We start from the raw sequence: 23,790 nt of genomic DNA on the forward strand, positions 1-23,790 counted from the left end.
ATTTGTACACATTCATATCTGTTGTTACTGCCAACAACATGTTTTTGTTCATAATTATGAGCATTTCCAGAAATATCACAGGAGGTAACGCCAGTTACTGCATGCGCAATTTCCATTCAGAAATCCACAGACATTTTAATGAGGCCCATAGTAACTGTACAATAAAGACTATGGTACACATTAGTGGTATGTATGTAACCATAGCGACACACCCTAAGGTGGCTACGATGTCTTGTACAACACAACAAAGGAATTAATCAACCCATATTTGGAGAGCTCTCCATTTGTGCCAAATGATGAGAGATGGAATTCATTAAGGTACCCAGAATTGTAGCATTTTATGTAGAGATGGACTACATACAACAGCATATATAACGCTTTAAAAAAGAAATGGACTTTGCAAGTAGGAATGTAGACAACAGGGGGGGCCATTTTCTAAGTCCCCAGATCTTAAACGGCGGCAGTAGGTTTATGGTTTGTTTTTATACTCTGGTGGACTTTCACTATATTTGAAAGACAGAGCTGGGGCACAGATCAGGATATAGGTTATCGCTGTGCTTGCTCCCTCTGCATGGTTTTATGTCAGCATGACATTTTCATGGACATCTGCTGCCAATTGTGGTTGGGAATGGATTATGTGGAGCACATATGAGACTACAGTTGGGCTGAGGTGGTGGGGAGACCCTTGTATACCTCCTTCACAGCTGGCGGTGGTCCACAGTACTCATTTGCTAGCCTCAGACATGGGAGTTCAGCACATTCCTACCCTCTTCAGAGGAGGCACCCACAAGAGAATGGGATGGGTTTAGTGTCAGGAACCACCTCATAAGGGAAGGGTTGGTTTTCTTGTTTCCAGCAAACCAGAGTAGAAGGGCATTGTTGGTGATCAACTGGACATGTCTACATGTGAGGTAAAATCTGAGTGGTTCCACTGCCCTCTTAACAGCAAGACAATCCAGTTCAATGATGGTGTAATTTTAATCTCTTGGAAAATTTCTGCTAATGAACAAATGGAGCATTTTCTACCCCCTTCTACCTGAGAGACTACTGTATCCTACTCCACTTGCAAGTGTCAATTTGTAATGAACTGCTGAGGGATGTTGGGCATAATGGGGAGAGGTGGGTGGCATAGAGAACACTTCAATTCCTTGAAGGCCTCCCAGCTCTGTATGGTCCAGCCATGCTGATAAAATTGTGAGACACTCAGTTGGTCTGATAATGGTCCTGCAATACTTGAAACCTCTGGACAGTAACCGAAAAGACCAATAAAGGCTCACAGATTCATACTGGGCAGAGGAATAGTCTCTACTGCCTCCATCTTTCCTTCCTGCTCCTGGTCAAGGCCTTACCCCAACCCCCACTTTGAAGCCAAGTTCTTGACTGCAGGTAAGGCAAGATTACACTTTGTGGGTTTCGCCTTTCAAAACCACCTTGTATAATATTTGGAGTCCCAAGTAAACATGTTGCCTGTGCTCACCCTAGGTATTATTTTGGATAACTATGTCATCCAGATGCACTCGAGAAAATAACTGGTAATGTAAACGACTCACCTTTGAGGTTTATCAGAAGATCAGTAAACTGAAGGAGACCCTATGGTGTTGAAAAGTTGCTCTTTTATTTATCTCCAGATGCCCGAAGTATTTGCTAGCACACCTTGCTAAGATGCCGCTTTGATATATATAGGTGTAGGTTCCTATTCTTTCCATCATCTCTTTGATCTGGGGTATGGTTAGGCTTCAAAGCAGATGATCTGATTCATCTTCTTAGAGTTCAGAAAAAACCCTCAACTGCTATCCGACTCCCCTCCAGGACCATGGAGGAGTGGTTTTGGGCATGTTTGATAACACCTAGGTCCAATATATTCTGAACCTCTTCATATACAACTTAATGTTGTGCTTCTGGAAGATGTTATGTGCGGAGTCAGATGCAATTCCCTGATGGAACCTGTGCACGGTGAAAGGAGTCCTGTCCTAACCCTGGTTTATCTGAGGAAATATGTTAAAGGTATTCCGGGAAGTTTCTCTGATCACAATACTGGTACATTTCAGAACATGTGGGATAACCATCTGGAGTGGGGAAAAGATAGTATCCATGGCAGTTTTACAGCTGGCGATAGCCAACAGTACTAGATCATCTGGTTCTTTCCACCCCTTCAATTTCATGTGTACACTTGTGACAGTTTCCTGCTGTCACAAGTGTACACATGTTGTTGGGCCATAGAGTTCGGATCGCTAATAACATGTATGACCACATAGGGACCATGCTTGCAGGCCGGCAACTTATTGTCTGAAGCAACCCCAGGACATGGTGCCAACCATAACTCTGCATAGTTAAGCCTGTCGCTGAAATCAGCTAATTTGTTTGTCCTGGACTTGGTGTCTGTGCTAAAACACTGAGTTGTTTGTGAGTGCCATTCATTCTCTGGTCTTCTGTGTGACCTGTGATCTATTTCGGCATATCCAGGACATTGTGGGGGTCTCTTCCATAGACAAGTTCAAAGGAGGTGAACCCTGTGGATGACTGCAGGGTCTTCTGAATAGCATACAGCTCTCATAGGATTAGGCCATCACACTTCCTACTATTTTCAATGACCAGCTTCCTCAGAAGGTTCTTCGAGGTCTGGTTGAAGAGTGCTACTAAATCATATATTTGAGGTCAGCACATTTATCAAGTGATGGAATATTGCAGAGAGTTTTTGACCTCGCTCAAAAGGCGGGATATAAGAGTAGACCACAGGATCAGTTAATATCTCTTTTGTGAAATCTAATCTGGAGAACACATGTTACCAGGTACTTAGCATCTGCTGTTTGGGTCTATTGTTTGGCAAAAGGGCCCTAAGGTACCATCTGGAGTAATCTACTACAACTAGTATCTATCGATGTCCTACATTACAGGGGCATAGGTACCCAAAATATGAATCCCAACTCTTGGGAAGGGAAATTAGATAATAGGTAGAGGTGTGAAAAGGTCCCAACAACATCCAAATGGGAGGCCTTTTGACACATTTGGAATGTGTCACAGAGCTGTTTAACATGGTGGAATAACCCTGCCTAAAAATAACAAACGACGTTGCCCTTAGTTTTTTAAATGCCCTGATGGGAAGCTGATAGGTGTGAATGGCAAAGTGAAAGTATAATCTTCCTGAAAGGTGAGTGGATGAGGAACTCGTAACAGGTGGTACCGTCCCCTTTCAGGTTACCAGTCACAGAAGCATGTTCTGCTACCAAAGGGAAGTGGCTCTTATGCGGTACACGCATTGCAACGATTCAAAGTCATTGTTGGCTCATAAATTATTATATTGGAGGGGCATTCATATTTACCCAAATTAGTGTGCACAAGCAATCATAGCAACATAGCCCTAAGTAATGCAGGAGGGTTTGGAGGGGTTCACCCATGAGAATTTATTTTAAATAATAGTTAAAATTTTAGAAAAATGGGGTATAAAGCCAAATAATTTGTAATCAGATCTATAGGGTAAAATATGAAAGAAATACAGAAGAAGCTAGGTCACAAACAGTAGAAAGGAGCATTTTACAACATTTTCATGATGCCTGTGTACCCAGTATATGACAGAATTGCTATTGTGAAACTCTTTGATGTTGCTGTGCCTACAATATACAGGATGCAATCATTATCAAGGTAAAACATGTTCAAGTTGCTGCACCCAGAATATGTGCCACCATTCCCAATCTAAATCACTTCAATGTTGTACCTAAAACAAATACCAGTGTTTCCAGTTCAGATTACTTTCATGATGTTGTGCCAACAATATATTCCAGCATTTCTGCTGTAAAACACATTCATGATGTTGCACCAAGAGTATATGCCAACATTACTGCTGAAAATAACTTTGAAGCTGTGTCCCTAATAAATGCCAGCACCAGCATTCCCACTGTACATCACTTACATGATGATGTGTACACTATATATATATACCATCATTGTCACTGTAAACCGCTTTCACAATGCTACACCCATAACATACGCCAGCATTCTCACTGTAAATCACTTTGATTTTGTGCCTACAATTAATGCCAGCACGGTCACTGTAAATCACTTTTATGATGCTGCTCACAATAACTGCCAGCAATGACACTGATTATCAGTTTCAAGATACTGCACCAACAACATTCACAAAATAATTTGATGTCATGCCCACATAATAAAACAGCATTGCCATTGTAAATCACTTTCATAATGTTGCACACACAGCATATGCCAGTATTGTAACTATAAATCACTTTGATGATACTTATGCAGCCTCCACTTGCACCAAACAAATGCATCATTCATACATGCGCGCGCACACACACACACACACTCTCAGTCAGTCACACTCACACAAACATATTCATGTACACAGTAAGGTAAACGTTTCCCTCACTCACATGTATGAACATTCATTCACACTCTTTCAAACACTCAAAGCGCATAACATTCAAAACTTGCATGCACACACTTACACATTTTTTTTATAAAAACAACATATCTACATTTTTCTCTCTTCATTCTTGTACACGGCCTGTCAGGAATGCAGGAAGCACTGAAGCAGCACCAGTCAGCTGAACAGGGTGTGGGGCCTGGGTGGAGATTGAAATTTGGTTGCCCATTAACCTATGTCCAGGCTGCAGCAAACTTGCCTCTAGTTTGCTGTTGTTCTCAGCCCTTTTACACAGGGACATGTGTCAGCTCTGCAATGGGCAAGGGGTGTGCAATGGGTCATGTGGAAGGATGCAAGGGAGGACTGCCCCATTGGCCACATGCCTCTACCAATGCACATTGTTTTCTTCCCATATATAGGTATCCTTTCAAGAAATACTGGCCCTTGCTTGTATGCACCTCCTCAGTTGAGACCACCTGTTCAAATGTTTTCATTAATGAGTGAGATTTGATTAGAGTCACTGTGAAACAGGAGACAGGGAGGGTGCTCCAGCTAGCGACAATAAGACATATTGATGTGTAGAGCCTAAACCAATTTTACACCTTTTTTTCCCCTGACAGTACTTTGACCTCCTCAACCTCTAGATGGAAGACAACTTCATAAATAATTTGGGCAATGGGTTCTGGATGTTACCTAGGAAATGGTAAGGGTAAATGTGCATAAGGAGGATCATCACTTCCCCCATAATTCCCATTAATCACGCTATCTCCAGCATCAATGATGTGATTGACAGTCAGTCATGATTGTCATGATTGAGGGCAACTTGTCCAGATGTTCCCATGTCCTCTCTCTGGCCACTATTATTGAATTCTCATTGCTTGATTGATTGGTTGATATTTATAATCATGCACACAACAAACTAAATTGATTCCTGGCGCAGTTGGAATGTGTCATCAAAACAAGTATAATAGCCAATCACATAATGTTAATAGCCCAGGGGTCAAGACAAAGAGGCCTTATTTAAAGAGATATGTTTTTAATCTTTCCCGAAATATTGGAAGTGAGATAGATTTCCTTAAGTTCAGAGGGAAACTCTTCCACAATCTGGACCCAAAGACAGAGAATCTACAGTCTCCACGGGAGACACATTTTGTCCTAGGGATAATGAATAAGTGTTTGTCTTCTGACCTTAGGGCCCAAGTGGGATGGTTTCAGATTATCCCTGGGATAGCTTGGTGCCAGACCATTTATGCATTTGAACACCAAACAGACAACCTTAAACTTTATGCAATCTTCCACTGCTAACCAGTGGAGAGAGCGGCGAAGGCCACAAATTGGAGTATATTTAGGTACTCCAAACACTAATCTAACTGCTGCATTTTTTGCCCTTTGCAGGCCACCAATCTGCTTAGCAGGGGCTCCCATAAGGAGCCCATTGCAGTAATCCACCTTCGAATTAACTAAGGCTTCCACCACCAAGGCACGGTCGTTCTCTGGAACGTAGGGGAGGTCGTAGCAGCCGGATATCATAGAATACTGATTGAGTTTTTGCTGAGACATGACCCTCGTAGCCCAACTCACTCTGCCATATGCACTCCAAATTTTTTAACCTGGAGGCGTATTTCAGAGTTGAGTGCAGACATTGAGGTGGAGGCGGGCTGCTGTTCCCCTCCAAAAGGTGTTTTGATCCAAAAAGAATCACCTCTGTTTTGTATGGATTGAGCTGCAGCCAGTTTAGTGCCATCCACACTCCTATTTATTCAAGACATTTACCCACCTTAATATGTACATTGTCTACATCATCAAGTCTGATGTAAAGCTGCGTATCATCAGCATATGACTGAAAACTGATATTGTGTTTTTCTAGGATGTCCATCAAAGGGGGCGAAGATAAATATTGAACAGAAGGGATGAGAGCGCAGAGCCCTGTGGGACACCACAACATTGCAAGAACATTTCTGACAGAAAAAACCCCAACTGTACACATTGTCTGTGCCCTACCAAGAAGGATGCAAACCAGTCTAAAGCAATTGTAGTGACATTTACTATGTTTTTCAGATGGTCTAACAGGATAGTATGGTCCACCGTATCAAACGCTGCGGATAGGTCGAGCATTGCAAGAAGGGATAGTTCGCACATTATAGCCAGCTGCCCCTGACATGGCTCTAAATGCCAGTTTAGCTTGGTCTCAGAGGTGGATGTGATGGACCTAATGAACACTGAGGCTTGGGCCCTGTCAATACCACTTCTAATGCCATATATCACACATGAAGGATAAATAGACAGCCAACAGCAAAAGTCTCTATTCAACTTTTTTTGTAAACAAAAGAAAACTAATGGGATTGAGTATAACTTATTACACCCCATAGAGTACAAGGGTAAAGGCAAAAAATTAAGAAGCTTTTTTATGGCAATGGCCCTCATTCCTTGCCTTTTCTCCCCAAAGAAGTATGACTTCCCAGTGGTAATACAATCACTTAGAATCTTTGGGGTTTTAGGTGCCATGTATTTCTTTATTCACAGACTGTAGTCTTTCTTGACTGGATTTGTATCGTCAAGACATTGGGTCTCATTACGACCCTGGCGGTAGCCGTGCCCTTATTAAGGGCACGGCTGCCGCCGGTAATGATGTTTTACCGGGTCCCAGAAAAGGTCAATAACCAGGTCATACCGACCTTGCCGGACCCGGTAATTGCCCTTTTGTGGGACCCGGTAAAAATGTATCCCCATTCCCATTGAGCCCTATAGGGCTCAATGGGAATGGGGAGGATGCTAACAATGGGCCCGTTAATGACGGGCCCGTTGTTAGCATCCTAGACTGCTAGTGGGACCCGCTAAGGACACCTGGTTTGACCAGGCGTTCCTTAGCGGGTCCCGCAGCAGTCCTCGTACTAGGGCAGCCCGTAATGAACGGTGCCAGTCCCGTACCGGCACCGTTCATTACAGAACCGCCAGGGTCCTAATGAGGCCCATTGTGTTGGATATCTGGATATCTGGCACTCTCACGAGTGCCTCCAATCATCTTGACATGGGCTAGTTATCAGACTCTTTAGCTTAGTTTGGAAATAAGAAAAAAATAGGCTTCCCACCCCCTTGCCTGTGTTGTAGGTCTGTGTCAGTGGACTTATTTTCAGACCGTCCACCCCTACCAGGCCCCTCATAACCACTGTGGGATCAGGCTTAGGGTTGAGACCCTGGGTCTTTTCCCCGCTGTGTCTCCCCCCAGCTCTTTCCTATTCTCTTCTATCCTCCTCCTCCTTTCTTTCTGTCTCAGTTCCTCCTAATACCTCTTTACTCTCTTCATTCCTTCCTTTCCTTTCCCTTGTCTGCTTGAGGAACTAATAAGAAGCTTATTCTATCACTTTACCTCTACTCCTCTTCTTGCTGTCAAATCCAACCTTTTCTCTCTAGGTCTGTTCCTCTGTTTCCTCTTCACTTTCCTCTGTCCTCATCCACACCTTCACTCTTGTCCATTCTGCATCCCCTTCTCCTATCTCCACCCATTTCGGCTCTGCCCCATTCTCTTTCACCTCTACTCAATTTCCTTTCCCATCTGGTCTTCTCTTCACCCTCACTCTTATTACTCCTACAGCCTCTACATTTTCAGCTTCATCCAGTCGTTTCTCCGGCTCGGATTTCTATGCTCCCTCATGCGCTCTCCTCGCTTACCTCTTTTTTCCTTCTCCCTTCTCCACTCTCCTCACTCGTTCCTTTTCCTTTCTCCCTGATATGCTCTCTTTGTTCCTTCATCTATCTTAGACGTGCCCCCTCAATGTACCTCCTCCAGAATGTATCCACACGCTCAGTACACCTCTCTTCCCATACTCTAACTCCCACACTGATTCCCCGTATGCCCATCTGTGCTCATGGGCATGTGGGCTGTGTGGAATGGGTGTGATTCTGCTCGACTACAAGATTGTTACTGGAGGGTACTTGGCTACGATATAGCCCTGTGGCACCACTACCCAACATGCCATAAAACATGGTCACCATTTTGGGTTCACATGTTATGTATAGACCGCACCTACATGGACTGCAGATTGGAGCATCCTTCTAACTCTAGTTTTTTCAGTCCCCGGTTTGTCAAGTAAGCCATGCTTGTGAGCCTCTGTCCTTGCAAGAACCAGGAGTCCCATGTTACAAACTCAGAAGTTGTGCATGCCGGCAGCTCAGCGAGAGTCAGGTTCTTTGAGCGCTATTCAAGTGTCATGCTGATATTGCTCACTTTCTTAACTGTTTCTGTCATTCTGCTATGGTGCTTCTCCTGCCAACGTTTGGTTGGGATTATGTGAAGCACACATTAGGCTATCAATGGACTGAGGTACCTGGCGCATCCTCTTGTGCCTGGATCACAGATTGGGTGGCAGGCTGTGACGTTGATGGTCACCTAAGTCCCATCCATTAGCCTCAGACATGAGACTTCAGCACAAAATAGCAAGCAGGGGCTTTGGCATTCCCCTTGGCAGCCAGCTGCGGGACCATGTGCATAGCTGAGTTGAGAAAGCAGCATATGTTCGGCGTGCAAGCTCTGGTGCGGACCACAATCTAGAGCTAAGTGGAAAATTGCAGCCGATCTGAGAAACAAATGCAGTGAACACTCATGCTAACTATGACAGTGCTGGAAGTTGAGACATACACATGCAGAAGGACAGGAAAGTGGGATCACAAGGTCTGTGGCCTACCATGATAAAACTACCTGACCCCAATATGTTGGACAGTGTTCTTATAAACATGGCAAGGCAGACTTCAATCAGGTAAACGTGAACAAAATCTGTATGAAAATTAAATCACATGCCCTGCATCGGGGGTGCAAGTGATACCCTTAAGCAAGGGGCAATCATGAAAAGCGAAACCATCAAAAAGCAGACACACATATCCAATCAATCATTGGCCCAAACATTCTATCTGCACCTGCATAAATAGAGGCACAAGCATCCTGAATCAGACAGTATTAGAACAATGAGTTAAAGAGAGAGTCGTGCTGTGGTGAAGGAGAATGAGAAGGAGAATAAGAGGACCAGAAGCTGGGTTGGCCAAGCAAAGGAAGACAGTTTGCAACAGAGAGAGAGAGAGAGAGAGAGAGAGAGAGAGAGAGAGAGAGAGAGAGAGAGAGAGAGAGAGAGAGAGAGAGAGAGAGAGAGAGAGAGAGAGAGAGAGAGAGAGAGAGAGAGAGAGAGAGAGAGAGAGAGAGAGAGAGAGAGAGAGAGAGAGAGAGAGAGAGAGAAAGGCAGCTGAGCCTGTTAAGCCATAGCATAAAAGAAGTGGGGTTGCAGGGACAGGCTATATTAGGGTGTATGCATAGAATTTGCGGCCAGAGAAGAACATATGCCAAAACTTCCCAGCACTTGGAGATAGGCCAGAATGTGGCCGTAGCTCAGACTCTCATGGTATTCGCAAGAGCATCAGCCCAAATAAAGAAGTCTTGTAAAACCTTGAGAATGTAGGTGTGGGGAAAAAATCCTACCCGTTGGTAGAATTCCTACCCACATCAGCCAAGAAGACAAAACTTGGGCAAGAGGGTTCCAATACAAGGATGTCACTTTTGAGGCTGTCACATTGTTCTATAGGCAAAGACAAAAGGCCAAGTCAAAGACAAAGGAACAAGCAAGGGCCAAGACAAAGGAGAAAAAAATGTTAAAGAATTGTGCTGGGATACTTTAAAATCCCTGTGAGTGACTAAAGGAGACTGGGCAGATCGCCAGGAATCTGGGAAACAGAATAGGGAATGGGTTCTGGGCATTAGGTTGTTTCGAATGTACCCTTATATTGAACGTTGCATTCAATTCAACCTTAATAAGATCTCTATAGCAGGCAGTCATTATAATCGTAATGCCTCTTTACTCAACACCCGCTCACTGTTGCGCATGCGCAAGTCTATGGCTATTTATCTGATTCCGGTCTCGATTTGGTATGCCGGACTGAAACGTGGCTAACTGTAAATTCTGCTCCCACTTTATCTCAAGCCCTTCCAGATGGGTACAAGATCATACGCAAAGATAGAGATGCCCCCCATCCTGGTGGTGGCATTGCAATAATTTTCAAATCTTGTTATCTTTTCCAGTCATTTCTTTTACACACAGTCTTAAAATGGAAGCGTTTTTAGTTTGCTGTTCTCTGTCAGCATCGTCCTGTATTTATTTGTTAGTAGTCTATCACTCCTCTGGTCCTTATTCTGATTTTTTGGACCCATTTGGGGAACTAGTTGCTTCTCTACAAGTGAAATACTCCAACTTAATTACTATTAATAATTACTAATAAATACTAGTAATTACTATGGGCGATTTTAACATTTGCTTCATTTTCCTCATACACCAGTTCGGACACCGTTTTTTACAATTCCTTTGTTGATCTTGGCCTCACTCAGCATGTGCATGAACCTACGCACCTAAAGGAAGGAACATCCTGTCCAACAAATTCTCTGGTCCCATCATTGTATTGTCCCATTCTCTATTTCTCTTCCACTTGCTCCCTGTTCCTTTCAAACACTTCCAGTTTGGAAACAAAACTGGCGGCATGTGGATCACACATATATATCAGCTTTGATAAATGAGAAATGTCAGTCGGCTTCATTGCTGGACTTTACTTTCCTCTCTGAGAAACTATTGTTCGTGGTCGACGAGGTTGTGCCTCTGGAACTCTTTCAGGGTAAGAATCGCCCTTCAGCACAATGGTACACTGCTGAACTTAAATATTTGCATCTCAAGGTCAGACAAGCTGAACAAAGATGGCGTCAATCCTATGAACCCATATGCAAATCTACTTTCCATCAGGTCACACATGAATACCATGCAGCAATTAAATCAGCAAAACAACGCTTCTTTTCATAGAAAATTGCATCTGCAGTCAATAAGCCTAAAGAATTATTGTCGGTGGTCACTTCTCTCTTTTCTTCACCACGCTTCACCCCCAGCGCAGTACCCTCTCAAAAATTATGTGACTTCCTGTCACATTTTTTATAACTAAAATTGATAGGATTTGCTCTGATATTAGCATCTGTAAGGCTCACACCTCTTCTTTGGTTAATAGGGAGGAGGCTCCCGTTTCTTCTTTGTCCTGGGCTTCTTTATTGGAGTTCTCTTCTGAGGACGTCCTGTCAGCAGTGAATCGCCTTAAATCATCCTCTCCTTTGAACCCGGTGCCGCTGGGCATAATGCAGGAAAGTATGCCTTCTATTCTATCTTGGCTCACCAAGGCTGTCAATTGGTCCTGTCAGACCGGTACCGTCCCGTCTGTGTTGAAACAAGCAACTGTGATCCCTCTCTTAAAAAGAAATTCACTGGATACTTCTGTTCTTTCTAACTATCGTCCTGTTTCTCTCTTGCCTTTTTCTATTAAACTTCTTCAATCTCTCGTCTCACCTCTTCTTTCTTCCTTTTTGGAATCTTCTTCCTTTTTTGATCCTTTCCAATCTGGATTCTGACCAGGGCGTGGGAACGAAAGTGCCCTGGTGTTGGTTTCTCTTCTTTCTTAGAGGATAGGGGTCAATCTCTTTTGCTTCCTCCTTTTATGCACCCTACTCATTCACTTTCCTGTGGTGTCCCTCAAGGCTCTGCCTTATCCCCATTTCTTTTTAACATCTACTTTATTTTATTTATTTTTTATATTTATAGAGCGCACTGCAGCCCTCGGGCATTGAGGCGCTATGAAGGACATGAAAGAAGGCATGATTCAGGATTACAAGAATGCGGCCCCACAAAAATACTTGGTGCAGAATGATAGAATACATAGTGAACAGTTACATTGGGCAATACAGGGAGGCATACAGTGAGTGCATCCGCTTATGGATTTTCAGGCATCTGTTTAGACAAAGAGCCTAGTCTTGATGGCTTTCCTAAAGGAAGCATATCTACATGCGGCCATTGTTATATCTCATCCGCTCTCGTGGCTTCCGTTGCTATGCATATGCTGATGACACCCAGATCTTGGTGCATTGAGATCTTGACCAGGCTGGGATGTGCTCAGCTCTATGTGATTGACTGGGAGCCGTGAAAGGATGGATGGACCTCAGTTGGCTTAAACTGAATGGTGTTAAAACAGAGATCATGGTGGTGGGTTCAACCTATTTCTCTCTCCATCTTGCTGCCATCTTTCACTTGGTGATTTCCATCATCCAGTGAAGGAAGTAAAAATCTGGGAGTGATCTTTTGGGCCTCTCTTTTCATAGCCTCACAAATGTAAAACCGGTCACTTTATCTTGAGAACCCTTCACAAGATACTACCTTTTCTCCCGGTCCATCTCTGCCCTTTGGTTGTGGCCTCTCTTATCAATAGTCGGATCGACTATTGTTATGCTCTCTATCTGGCCCAACCACAGAGATTGGTTCACCGGCTTCAGCTTTTGCAAAACATGGCCGCTCAGACAGCCATGGCTACACCATATGGTGCCCACATCAGCCCTGTGATTAGGGCTCAGCACTGGCTTCCTGTAGAGCAATGCATCAAATTTAAATGTCTCTGTATAGTTCACTGTGCCTATTACCATCAAGGTGCAGATTATCTTCGGCAGAAAGTTTTACACTCTGCTCCTGAGAGAATGCTACAAGAATGCTACACCCTATGCTTGCCCATCTATTAGTGATTCCAAAACATCGTCGTGCAAGACTAGGTGGGCGTGCATTTTTGGTAGCAGCCAGTATTCTACTGAACAAACTGCTCTCTGCACTCAGAAGCACGGTTGACCATCTTCAATTCAGACGTTCTCTCAAAACCTTACTGGTTTAGCTTCTTACTCATATTACCTTGTCATTCCCACGCCTAGATGCCTTTTGGTGAACGTGCACGCTATAAGTGTAAATAACATAACATAAATAGCATAACATAAATAGTGTCTGCAGGGCCCCCCTTTTCCATGTTAAGAGTAGCAATCAGTTAGCTAGCCATTGCAGACCTAATAGATGTTTCAATACAAAAGAAAACAATTAAACAACTTTTCTGAATAGAGGAGGCATACTCCTACAAATAAAGTTCCCACACATAGAATAAACAAAGGAATTGTCACAAAGGGGTGCACTTCATTCTGAATAGATTTGAGATATTCTAATAAATAAAAACACTGCAAATCTGGATTCAAAAATATTCCAGGAGTGTGCTCACTCAGTGCAAATTCAACATATGTGAACAGACAGAAGATACCCAAATCTTAACCACAAGATGAACCAGAGCGAATTGGGAAATCATGGCTTGGTAAATAAACACAATCCAGGATCATTCCCCTATCTCTGACTGTCTTTCTGCTATCCAGGAATGGTGTGCCACAAATGACCTCTGCCTGAATGCCAGTAAGACTGAGATCCTACTCATGGGCACACCCACTCCCTCCTTCCCTGCAGCTCTCAGACCGGCCTCTCTTGGCCCTCTTCTTGCTCCTACCTGCAAGGCAATAAACCTCTGGGTCATCTTCCACTCCACACTCTCTTTCTCTTCGCACATTTCTGACGTCTCTAAGAAGTCTCACTACCAGCTACACCTCCTCAGAGGTATCCTTCCTTTCCTCTCCTTCCCCCAGAAGCTCACGGTCTCTAGAGCCTTGGTTCTCTCGAAGCTGGACTACTGTAACAGCCTCTATCTAAATCTGCCTGCCTCTACTCTCCGCCCTTTGCAACTCATCCAGAACAGGACTGCGAGACTTGTCCTTGGCCTCAAGCCCAGGTACCGTATATCTCCAGGACTGCAATCGCTACACTGGCTCCCAGTGGCTGCGAAGATTAAGTTCAAAACCCTCTGCATTGTCCACAAGGCCTTCTGGGGCCTTGGGCCAAAATACCTTCAACTCTCTCTTGCTAAATATCTTCCTTCTCGAGCTCTTCGCTCATCCGCCTCCAACTCCCTCAGGGTCAGCCCCTTCTCCAAGCAACGAGTTGGGGGCAGATCTCTCTCCTCAGCAGGGGCCTCCCTCTAGAACAGCCTTCCGGCCTCCCTGAAACTTGAGGAGAATCTCCGGTTCTGGAAGCACCTCAAAACCTTCCTCTTTGCCTCCGCTTTCTCTCCCCCTCTCCCCTGCTAAAATTACTGAAACTGCACTGAATCTGCAACTGAGACACTCACCGATCTCGGTCCTTGGCCCAGCCACCCTCCCCTGCACTGCCTCCCTGGCAACCCCTGCACTGCGGGACTGTCTCTGTATCCCTACAGCCCCCCTTCCCAGCACTTGTCTGCACTTACCTTGCACTTGCCACCAGCTGGCCCTTAGTATTTATCTTGTTGTTCTACTAACCCTGTACTGCACTTTCCCATCTCCCTTCCCCCTTGCACTTTTCCCTTCCCCTCTACCCTTGCGCGATCTGAATGGCACCTGCCCTAGTAGAATCGTTGTCCGTCTCCCCTTGTTCCCACCCCTGCCTCGTCGTGCCTTGAAACACTTGTGTATAGGCGCGTTATAAATGCCATATCATATCATATCACTAACCTGCTCATCGTTTCTTCTTCCCATCCTACACTACACACATAAAGATGAATGCCTGCTAATAACCCTCTCCAGCTCAGTCTACCTTCACCACACATATGCATGACATCCCCCAGATCAATTCGCTCTCCTGGTAAAGGTCAATGGTGGCCAGTCCAACATTATACTATGTTCCTCTCCTCTGGATGCACATACCCTAGGCACTCACACCAGTAACCAATTAGAAACATACCAGCGCAAAGATAAATGATTATTCCCATCTGCACTCATCCTTCTTTCTCTCTACCGACTAACTTCTCTTTCCCCTTTTTCGTCCACAACAATGCAGGGAGTGGCTTTCAAAATGGCAGATGTCAAGCTATATAAAATACATTTAGTATAACACACTCGGGGCACAGGTAACAAAAAGCACAGCAAGCATACTGCAGACGAAACGCAGAAGAGAAAGCACAGGGAGTGAAGGAAGATTAAACTGGGAAAGCACAGACCGTTCGCTAATGGTATAAAAAGAATGTAATTGCAAAGAAGAAAAAGTCCAGGGCTTCTGGGGTAGGCACACCTAGTTCACCTAAACATCGCTGTTTCTGCCGCCTACGTGTAGGCTGCAGGGACAGCTCTTCCTTTCATTAGTCTGAAGCCCAATACACGCATTAGCCTCCTGGTAATTCACCCGAGATTTGCATATTCAAGGTGCAGATGAGAGAAGGTGAGCTGCTGTATTTAGGGGGTCTGCATATATAGGGGGTCTGCATTATGTGCCAGAGTCTGCATAGCTACACGTTGATGAGTGCGGGCCTCAATATGTTTCTCTGTTCATGGGGTCCACGCTGCACAGTATTGGGAATTCGCGTTATCTGGCGTTTGCAATGTACACAAAGTTCGCACAGTCAGCATGATGTATTTTAAAGCGGCTAAGACAACAATAAAAGTCAGGAGACTGTGTTTATAGGTTCAGAGGACAAGTGAGGATATTAACTCAGATGGGTGTGGTTTGTTCTGCATTTACCGATATCCTCGATGGGATAGACCTTGTAGGTGGAATATAGATATAGAATGTGGAATGAGGTCATGTATTTATAGACGGGGTGCTCATTGAAGCTAGTTAGCAATGTTCATTTGTTAGTGGTGTGTTAATGATTAGGCTAGGTTTTCTTTAAATGAGGAAAGGCCATATGAACTGCGGATAGTAAGTACAGGATAGTCTGTGACCTATGAAGCCTGACACCGTTTAAATATCTCATGCCAAGAATTATGGGTTTGGGTTGAGGCATCCAAAGAGAATAGATTGCAGGATGGGTCAATTGGGGTGCAGCATTTGGAGTGGTTTAGAGGAATTACTACTCGTGATGGGAAGTTACAATGATTATGGGGAGAAGGCTCTTGGAGTGGTCCTTTTTATTTACAATAGGGACTAAGTGTCAACTTTGCTTATTTTCTCATTTTTTAAAATGTTGAGTCCTTTTGTTTTGTTTGGGGGGGTACATCCTTCTTGGTTAGGCTGAGAATATACAGTGTTTTGTGATGAAAGGGGAATAGGAGCCATAGCAGATCCCTTGTCTGTGGTCAAAGATTGGAATGTTAATGGCACTAATGGCCCGATAAAGAAAAATCAAGCCTTTTCATATTTGCAACATTTAAAAGTGGATGTTGCTCACCTGCAGGAGGCACACATTGCATAAACTGAGACAGGAAAAATGTGTAGAGGCTGGGTGGAAAAAGTGTTCTTTTCGTCGTATTCTTCGAACTCCAGTGGTGTGATGATATTAATAAGAAAATATGTGCCGGTGATAGTTCTTGCAACTAATAGTAACAAAGAGGGATGAATGGTCTTGGTGACTGTGAGAATTCAGGACATGGTTGTCTTGTTGTGCAGCATTTACGCCCCGTTGGTAAATAGTGAAGTTTTATTTGGAGATGTGGGGCGGCCTTTGCAACATACAAATGAACAAAATACCTTGCTGGTAGGCAATTTCAATGTGGTCCTTGACCATTTTTTGGATAGAAGTGGCATGATGTATCGGGATGGGAGAAAGAAGGAATGGAAGGCATTGCGTCTGCTCATTTATGACTTCGGTCACTTAGAAATATGGAGGTTGGAACACCTTTCTGGTAGGGAATACACTTTTCACTCTGAGCACAGGATGTCTCTTGAGGATAGATAATATCCTGACACATGGACTAGTGTCTCAGAATTTCAAAAGGTTTGAAATTGAGATCATGATTTATGATCATAGTGATGGTTTTATCTCTGCGTATTCTTCCAAGAGGTCACACACATGGAGAATGAACATATTATTGTTGTTGGAATATGAGGTCCTGAGGAAAAGGGTTGACTTGTGAAACAGAGGAATTCATTGAATTAAATATGAATGGAAAGGTAGATGTAGACACAGTATGGGGGGCATTGAGGGGTGTGCTGATGAGACTCTCTGGAATAGAATGGAAGGAAAAAAAGATGGAGATGGATGCTCTGAGTGCTTATGTGAAGGAGCTGGAGAAGGAGGTGATGACGTTGCCAGAGGAGGGGGGAAAAGAGGAACCTTTTAAAAATGAAATAAGCACCTAAGTGAGGTGGTGGAGAGATCCCTCTTTAGGACCAGAAGCTTTTATTATAAGGGATGGGAGAAATGCAGCCGGTTATTGGTGCATCGTCTGAGAGTGGTGACTGGGAGCAAGGCGATTGGTGCAATTGAGAATTATGGAGGTCAGGTTACCTATGATCCTGCTGAGATTAACAGTGAGTTTAGGGACTTCTATGATAGGCTTTATGAGGAGACAAGAATGGAAGATCCTGAATTGGTGGATGAATTTTTGGGAAAACAGTCCTTAGAATGTTTGTCGGATGAAGATAGGACCATGTTAGAGGGGAAGTTAACTGTGGATGAGATCAAGAGGGCTATGTATGCACTAAAGTTGGGGAAGTGTCAGAGACCAGACGGGTTGCCTGCAGAGTTCTATAGGGCAATGCCTGAAGGGATTCTTACTCTATTAAAATCCACATATGCAGTTTGCAGAGACAGGGGTAGGCTCCCTCCGTCCCTTAGAGATGCCACAATCTCAGTCCTCCTTAAGCCTGGGAAGCCTCTGCTAGATCCAGGAAGTTATAGACCAATACACTTGATAAATGTGGACTGTAAAATAATTTCTAAAGCACTAGCTCGAAGACTGGAGAATATCTTGCCAAAGTTGGTACACCCTGATCAGGCTGAATTTGTTAAGGGGAGAATTTCAGCGACAAATATAAGAACGTTATTGTTGACATTGTCTGAATCTAGTAAGCTGAAGGTGGGAGCTGTAGCTCTCTCGTTGGGCGCAGAGAAGGACTTTGGTAGAATATGTTGGGGTTTCTTGTTTCAAACACTGGAGAGGATGAATTTTGGTCCCGAATACATGAGTTGGGTAAAGTTATTATATGAAGGCCCAATGGTGGTAGTGTCAACTAGCGGTACTCTGTCCTCAAAATTTGACTTACACTGAGGGATAAAGCAAGGCTGTCCACTCTCACAAGTGTTTTTGTCCTGTTACCGGAACCACTAGCTGAGAGCAGAGGAAAAAATGACTGGAATCAACTTTTATGGGGTGATGCAAAATGTATGGTTATATGCAGACAACCTTCTCTTGGTGTTACAGGACACAACAGTGTCTGTTCCGGCATTAATGGACCGCATTGATAACTTTGGCAGGGTTTCAAATTATAAAATCAATTGGCTCAAGTCGGAAGCCCTGCCATGTTTATATATTTGCAATAGCACTTATATAACTGACCTTGGTTTCAAATGGTGTACCTTGAAAATGAAGCATCTGTGCATATGGCTGACTAGCGAAATTAATTTCATGATAGATGTTAATCTGAAAATAGCAGTGGAGAGGCTTACGGTGGACATACAATGTTGTGATGCCCTCAAGCTATCGTTGGGAGGGAGAGTGAGCGCACTGAAAATGACAGTAGCGCCACAAATCCATTACATCAGGAGTATGATCCCCCTGCTCAATGTAATTCTATGATGAAAGAATTAGACAGTATGATCCAGTCTTTTCTTTGGGAGCACAGACCACCTGTGCGTAAGCTTTGGAAATTACAGCGTCAGTGTGAGAGGGGAGGTCTAAGTATTCCTAAATTCACAAGGTACCATCTGGCATATACATATCAAGAAATGTTTTGCCATTCGTAAAGGGAGCTGTTTGATAAGTGGTCATTGCAGAAGTGAGTATGGTGGGTCCTTTGGAACCCTCTGCTTTACTATCCACTGCCAACGAAGGGTGGAGTGAAAGATCCATTGTGACTGAATTTTTGTGGTCCTGCTGGAGAGACATAGAGGTGTTCCTGAATAAGGTACCTGGCGAGAAGGGCTCTGTATCAATGCAGCTGAATAGATAAATAAAACAAAACAATACAATTCTGTTTTGTCCAAATTGGTATCAGAGTGGCATGAAGAAGATCACAGCTCTTTTTGAAGAAGGATCATGGCTCTCATTTCATGATTTGAAAGTTAGATATGGCCTTGAGGGCTGCACCTATGGATAATATCAGTCCCTAAAGTCGGCGTTACCAATGGTGGCCCACTTGAAACCTGATCTAGTAGATTCCATTATTAATTTGGGAGGTCAGGACCAAATGCCATCGGCAATGTACAAACCTATGAGTAGTATTTCGGCGGGAAACACAAAGCTTCTGGAAACTTGGACAAAGCGCCTTGAAGATGAGATGACGGAGTTAAGATAGGAGGTGCTTTGCAGGAATATTGCCTGTATGTCAGTTGATATACGAGAGGGGGCTCATCAGGTGAAATTGCTAAACAGACTTTTTTGGACTCCAGAAAGGATGTACAAGCCAGGCATGAGCCAGTCAGATGCCTGCTGGGGATGTGAACATATGTTATGGGACTGCCATAAAGGCAGATTGTTTTGGGCTGATGTAACAAGGATAATGAATACAGTTCTTGGAGTAGACAGAGAATATGACTTTGAGACTTTGGTAGCAGGAAATCTACACACTTTACGACATTGAGGGAGTGGCAATAAGAATGCAGAAAAAGGGCAAATCTTTTGATGACATTTGGAGTACATTCCTTGAAACATAAATCAGTAAGATAAGTTGGGTTTCTTTTTTTTCTTCTTTGTTTCTTTGTTTCTTTCTTTCTCTTGTTAAACATATTGATTGATGGATGGGGTTGATTTGGGAAGTTTGCACTATTTCTACTTTTGGACTACATATTGTTATGTTGGCTCATGATTATTGTTTGTTGTTGAATTTGTAATGCATTTGTGTATGGTAAGATAAAATATATATATATATATCCAGAAAAGAAAAAGAGGCACAGAAACCACACTCCAAATGAGGCACTTGACATCGCCCAAAATCAAAACAACTCGGATCAGATGGAAGAAACGAGTTTTATTAAGTAGAAAAAATCAGCAAACAGACAACAAGCAGGACGCCAAAGGGGGAATCCTGAACAATATATATTCCCAAGTCAATAAACAACCATTACATGAGGAAATAGTAACACCTGACGTTTACAATGCTAACCCAGTAAAACTGCAAGAGCACATGCTATATAAATGCACAAATTATTATTAGGACCCAGAGATTCGGTGCAGTCTGATTGGTTCATTTGGTTAACTACATGACAGCAGATACAAACACATAAGGGCTCATTACATTTTACTTGGTCTGGAAAAAATGCTGGTAAAATTGCTGGTTATACTGGCACCAGCATTTTTATCGGACCAGGGAAACACAAGTTTGCTGGTGGAAGCCGCAGTTCTATCTCCAGGCCTGACCTGCCAATAGATCAGGCCACCAACGGCAAAAAAAACAATTACTGGCACCAGTATTACCAATGCAGGTAATTGCAGCAATCCCCTCCATGGAGTCCTGTTGGACTCTATGGAATTGGGAGTTACCGGCATTTCCGCCAACCATTATATCTCGGTAGTACTGAGATATCAGGTGGTGGGAATGCTGATTCCGTTTTGGTGGCATCCTGCTGGATTTACCGGCGGAATACCACCAAACTCGGAATGAAGGCCATTGTCTATTTTATATGTGGAAATTGGAGGAGGGGCCTCACTGCAAATCCTGGAATATGGAAGACACATCTGAAGATGGAGTAACTGCAGAATGTAAAGAGCAGGGGCATGATGAAGATGTGGTTCAGTTAGAAGAATGCAGTTCTTTGGGTAATCCACTTACCAGAAGGTTGAGAGGTCCGACGTCTCGACGATCAGCTCTTCGATGGAATCCAGCATCAACGTGTGAAAGCTGATCAGGTTCATGACCTTCCCCAGATCAGGGTTATCTCGTAGGTGCAAGGGAGCTTTGCTCACACTACTATATGCCTGTGGGATGGAAAGAAAGGCTGATGTTTGGAAAATTATCCACAATGCTTAAGAGTAGCCCCACAGGGACTCAAATTACGGGTTATGTTGGCAACAGCTACCAGCCTTACACATCACTTTTACAAACGGCCACACCACTAAAATAATTTCCACCTGGCTCCTCACCTCTTCTCCGTGTCCACTCGCCTCACTTTTATCAGAACTTGCCATTAGTATCCTCTGAAGCCATTCCCCTGATGTGTGCCCACATGACTGTGCCCCTGATTTATGAAGCCTTTCACTTTACTCTTTGCAAACCAATTATCATCTCGCCCAAATAGAGCACCATCCACATGCAGTTCCCTCGCCTTCCTAAGGGAATTTCCCTTCACTCTTTTCCAGCAAGGCATATCCCAGCGTTGGCTACACCTCTGCTCACCTTTACACTGTGCACATTTCTGCTTGCTAAGAGTCTCACTTAACTCACTCTTTCATGCAATTATCCTTAACAGTCAGCATCAGCTTATGCCAGGGTTTTCTGTGTTTTTTAAATCTTTTTATACTGTTGATGCCCATCAATACCTCTGAAAGGGGGGCCATGCAACAGTATACATATAAGGGCTCGTCTTCTTGTATTTGTGGCTCAGGCAAATCCCTGAAAGGTTTTGCAAACAATGTCAGCGATGTAACAAATTATATGTGTACCACTATGAAAGAGTCTTAAACATTTGAGAGCATGTTTAAAACAAAAATTAAATGTTTCATAGGAGTAATGGCTGATATCTCCTTTGCCATTTTTATGGATTAGCGATGTGGATGGACACACTAGTGGACACTCAGCAAAGTTAACATCACTGGCTGAATAGCAATACACTGCATGAGGCTATGGCATCGAGAAGCAAGTGAAGAGGCTTCAGGAATATCTGTTTTCTAACAGTGGGCCTCTCTGTCTTGCCATTGGTCACAGATGACAACAAATTCCCCGCTATAAATGTTCTTGTTTCCACAGTGCGTTTCCTCTTTGTCCTTTTTCATTATCTACTCACAGGGTGAGATTGTGTATATTCTTACACACCAGTGGGCACCTTGTGTGCGGCACAAAAGCACCTAGAGACTGGTGTCTCCCAGCAGTGCCCATTCATGGAATAGCCAGAAACTCTCCGGGGGCGCCCTCATACATGGAAGTAATGGTAGCTTGTGGGGCCCATTTACCAAAGAGACCAAAACAAATGGCTGCATTGTCATCTGTCTTTGTCAGCCTAGCTCAAGATGTCCATATTGCAGGCAAACATGTTCTGTACAGAATACATCACCTGATCACTGCCTCTTAAGTGAAATGTTGGCTTTCAGAACTTCCTGTCATGTGACGTAGTACCCTCATAGGGGTGCCGATCTCTTAAGATTGTATTTCAGACTGCTGGAATAGCCAGCAATGTATAAGTGTCTACTAAATTATTTTTAAAAATTAAACATTAAAGCATGGCAGCCGTGGTAAAAACGAACTACAGGGCTTAGATACTTTAACGATCTGCTATATTTCTTTCATTTTAAAGTACCTGCACTATCGCCTCCGAGAGCGAGTCCCCTTCTGAATAACTCACCATTAGTCTGACTGAAGAAGAACGCTGTCCGTCTAGCAGATCTAAATGGAACAAGAAAAGTAGACAGTGCACCCATACATGCTGGAAACCATCACCAATCTAAATAATTAAAAGCCAAAGAGTTTACTGTTTTATAATTGTTTTCTCAGCATATCTACTCGCACCTTTTTCTGTACTACACTGTTGGATCCACCAGGATAGCAGACAAGCATTCTTGGTGAACATGGGTTTGCCTATCACCAGCTAACGGCGCATCACAGCACGAAGGACAAAACACTGCAAGCACTGAGTGACGAGACTTATACAGTTTTGCTGAGCTCTCCTCTTTGCCATAGCCATTTTACCTGAAGTCTGAACCAATCTAGTCTCAGTGCCATGAAATCAAACTTCTCTTTGTTCTCAACTGCGTGGAAAGAAAGAGACATGTATTACATTTTTGGAAGATTTTAGTTTTCTCAACTCATACCGTCTCGAGCCAACAATATCAAAAATAGAAATCCTCAAACCTTTGGGAGACAATGCATTTCCACCATACAACCCTGAATGTTACGAAATGAGAAAGATTTTCCCCACATTCCATCCACTGACTTCTCACTGTGCCTCTCATTGCCTGTCTCAGTCGGATCTCAATTTTTTTAGTTTTGGCTATTAGGAGGCGCTGAAAGCGCTACCTATAAGGCTGAAACTATTGTTATTAAAATCAGAGCTTTAACATGAGAGCTTGAATCAGGGGCTTTGGAAGCAGGTTTGTTTTAATGCTTTTCAATGCAAGTTGGGATATGAGGATGGATACATGGTAGTTTGACTATGTGTCCCTACCAATTAGCGCCCGTTGCTAAGTGAAGTATATAGGAATTTCCTCCCATTCCCATAGCTCTCAACCATTTATGTCGCAAAGGCGGGTGAAAACACACAATTTTATTTTTGGCGGGTGAGCGGCCCATTGAAACGAATGGGCGTGCAGGAGGCTTGGCAGGTGAGTCAGCTGTTTATAAGGCGGATGACACCCGCCAAAAGCGTGTGAGATGAGAGCTATGCATTCCCAGCCTTTTTCCTTCCAGCCACACCCCATTTTGCACTCTTTG

General features: G+C 43.6%; 1 protein-coding gene across 1 annotated transcript in view; it reads right to left on the reverse strand.

Moving 5' to 3' along the window:
- Positions 1 to 23,790, reverse strand: part of NCKAP1L (NCK associated protein 1 like) — a 2,015,530-nt gene that overhangs the window by 1,535,506 nt on the left and 456,234 nt on the right. The window contains exons 15-16 of the mRNA XM_069653209.1: positions 23,050 to 23,108; positions 20,980 to 21,125 (exon numbers count right to left, since the gene is read on the reverse strand). Coding sequence (XP_069509310.1) covers positions 20,980 to 21,125; positions 23,050 to 23,108 — 205 coding nt within the window. The remainder of the gene's footprint in view (positions 1 to 20,979; positions 21,126 to 23,049; positions 23,109 to 23,790) is intronic.

The sequence above is a fragment of the Ambystoma mexicanum genome, chromosome 3q (assembly GCF_040938575.1).
Source record: "Ambystoma mexicanum isolate Mex_15411 chromosome 3q, UKY_AmexF1_1, whole genome shotgun sequence".
Lineage (NCBI taxonomy): Eukaryota > Metazoa > Chordata > Amphibia > Caudata > Ambystomatidae > Ambystoma > Ambystoma mexicanum.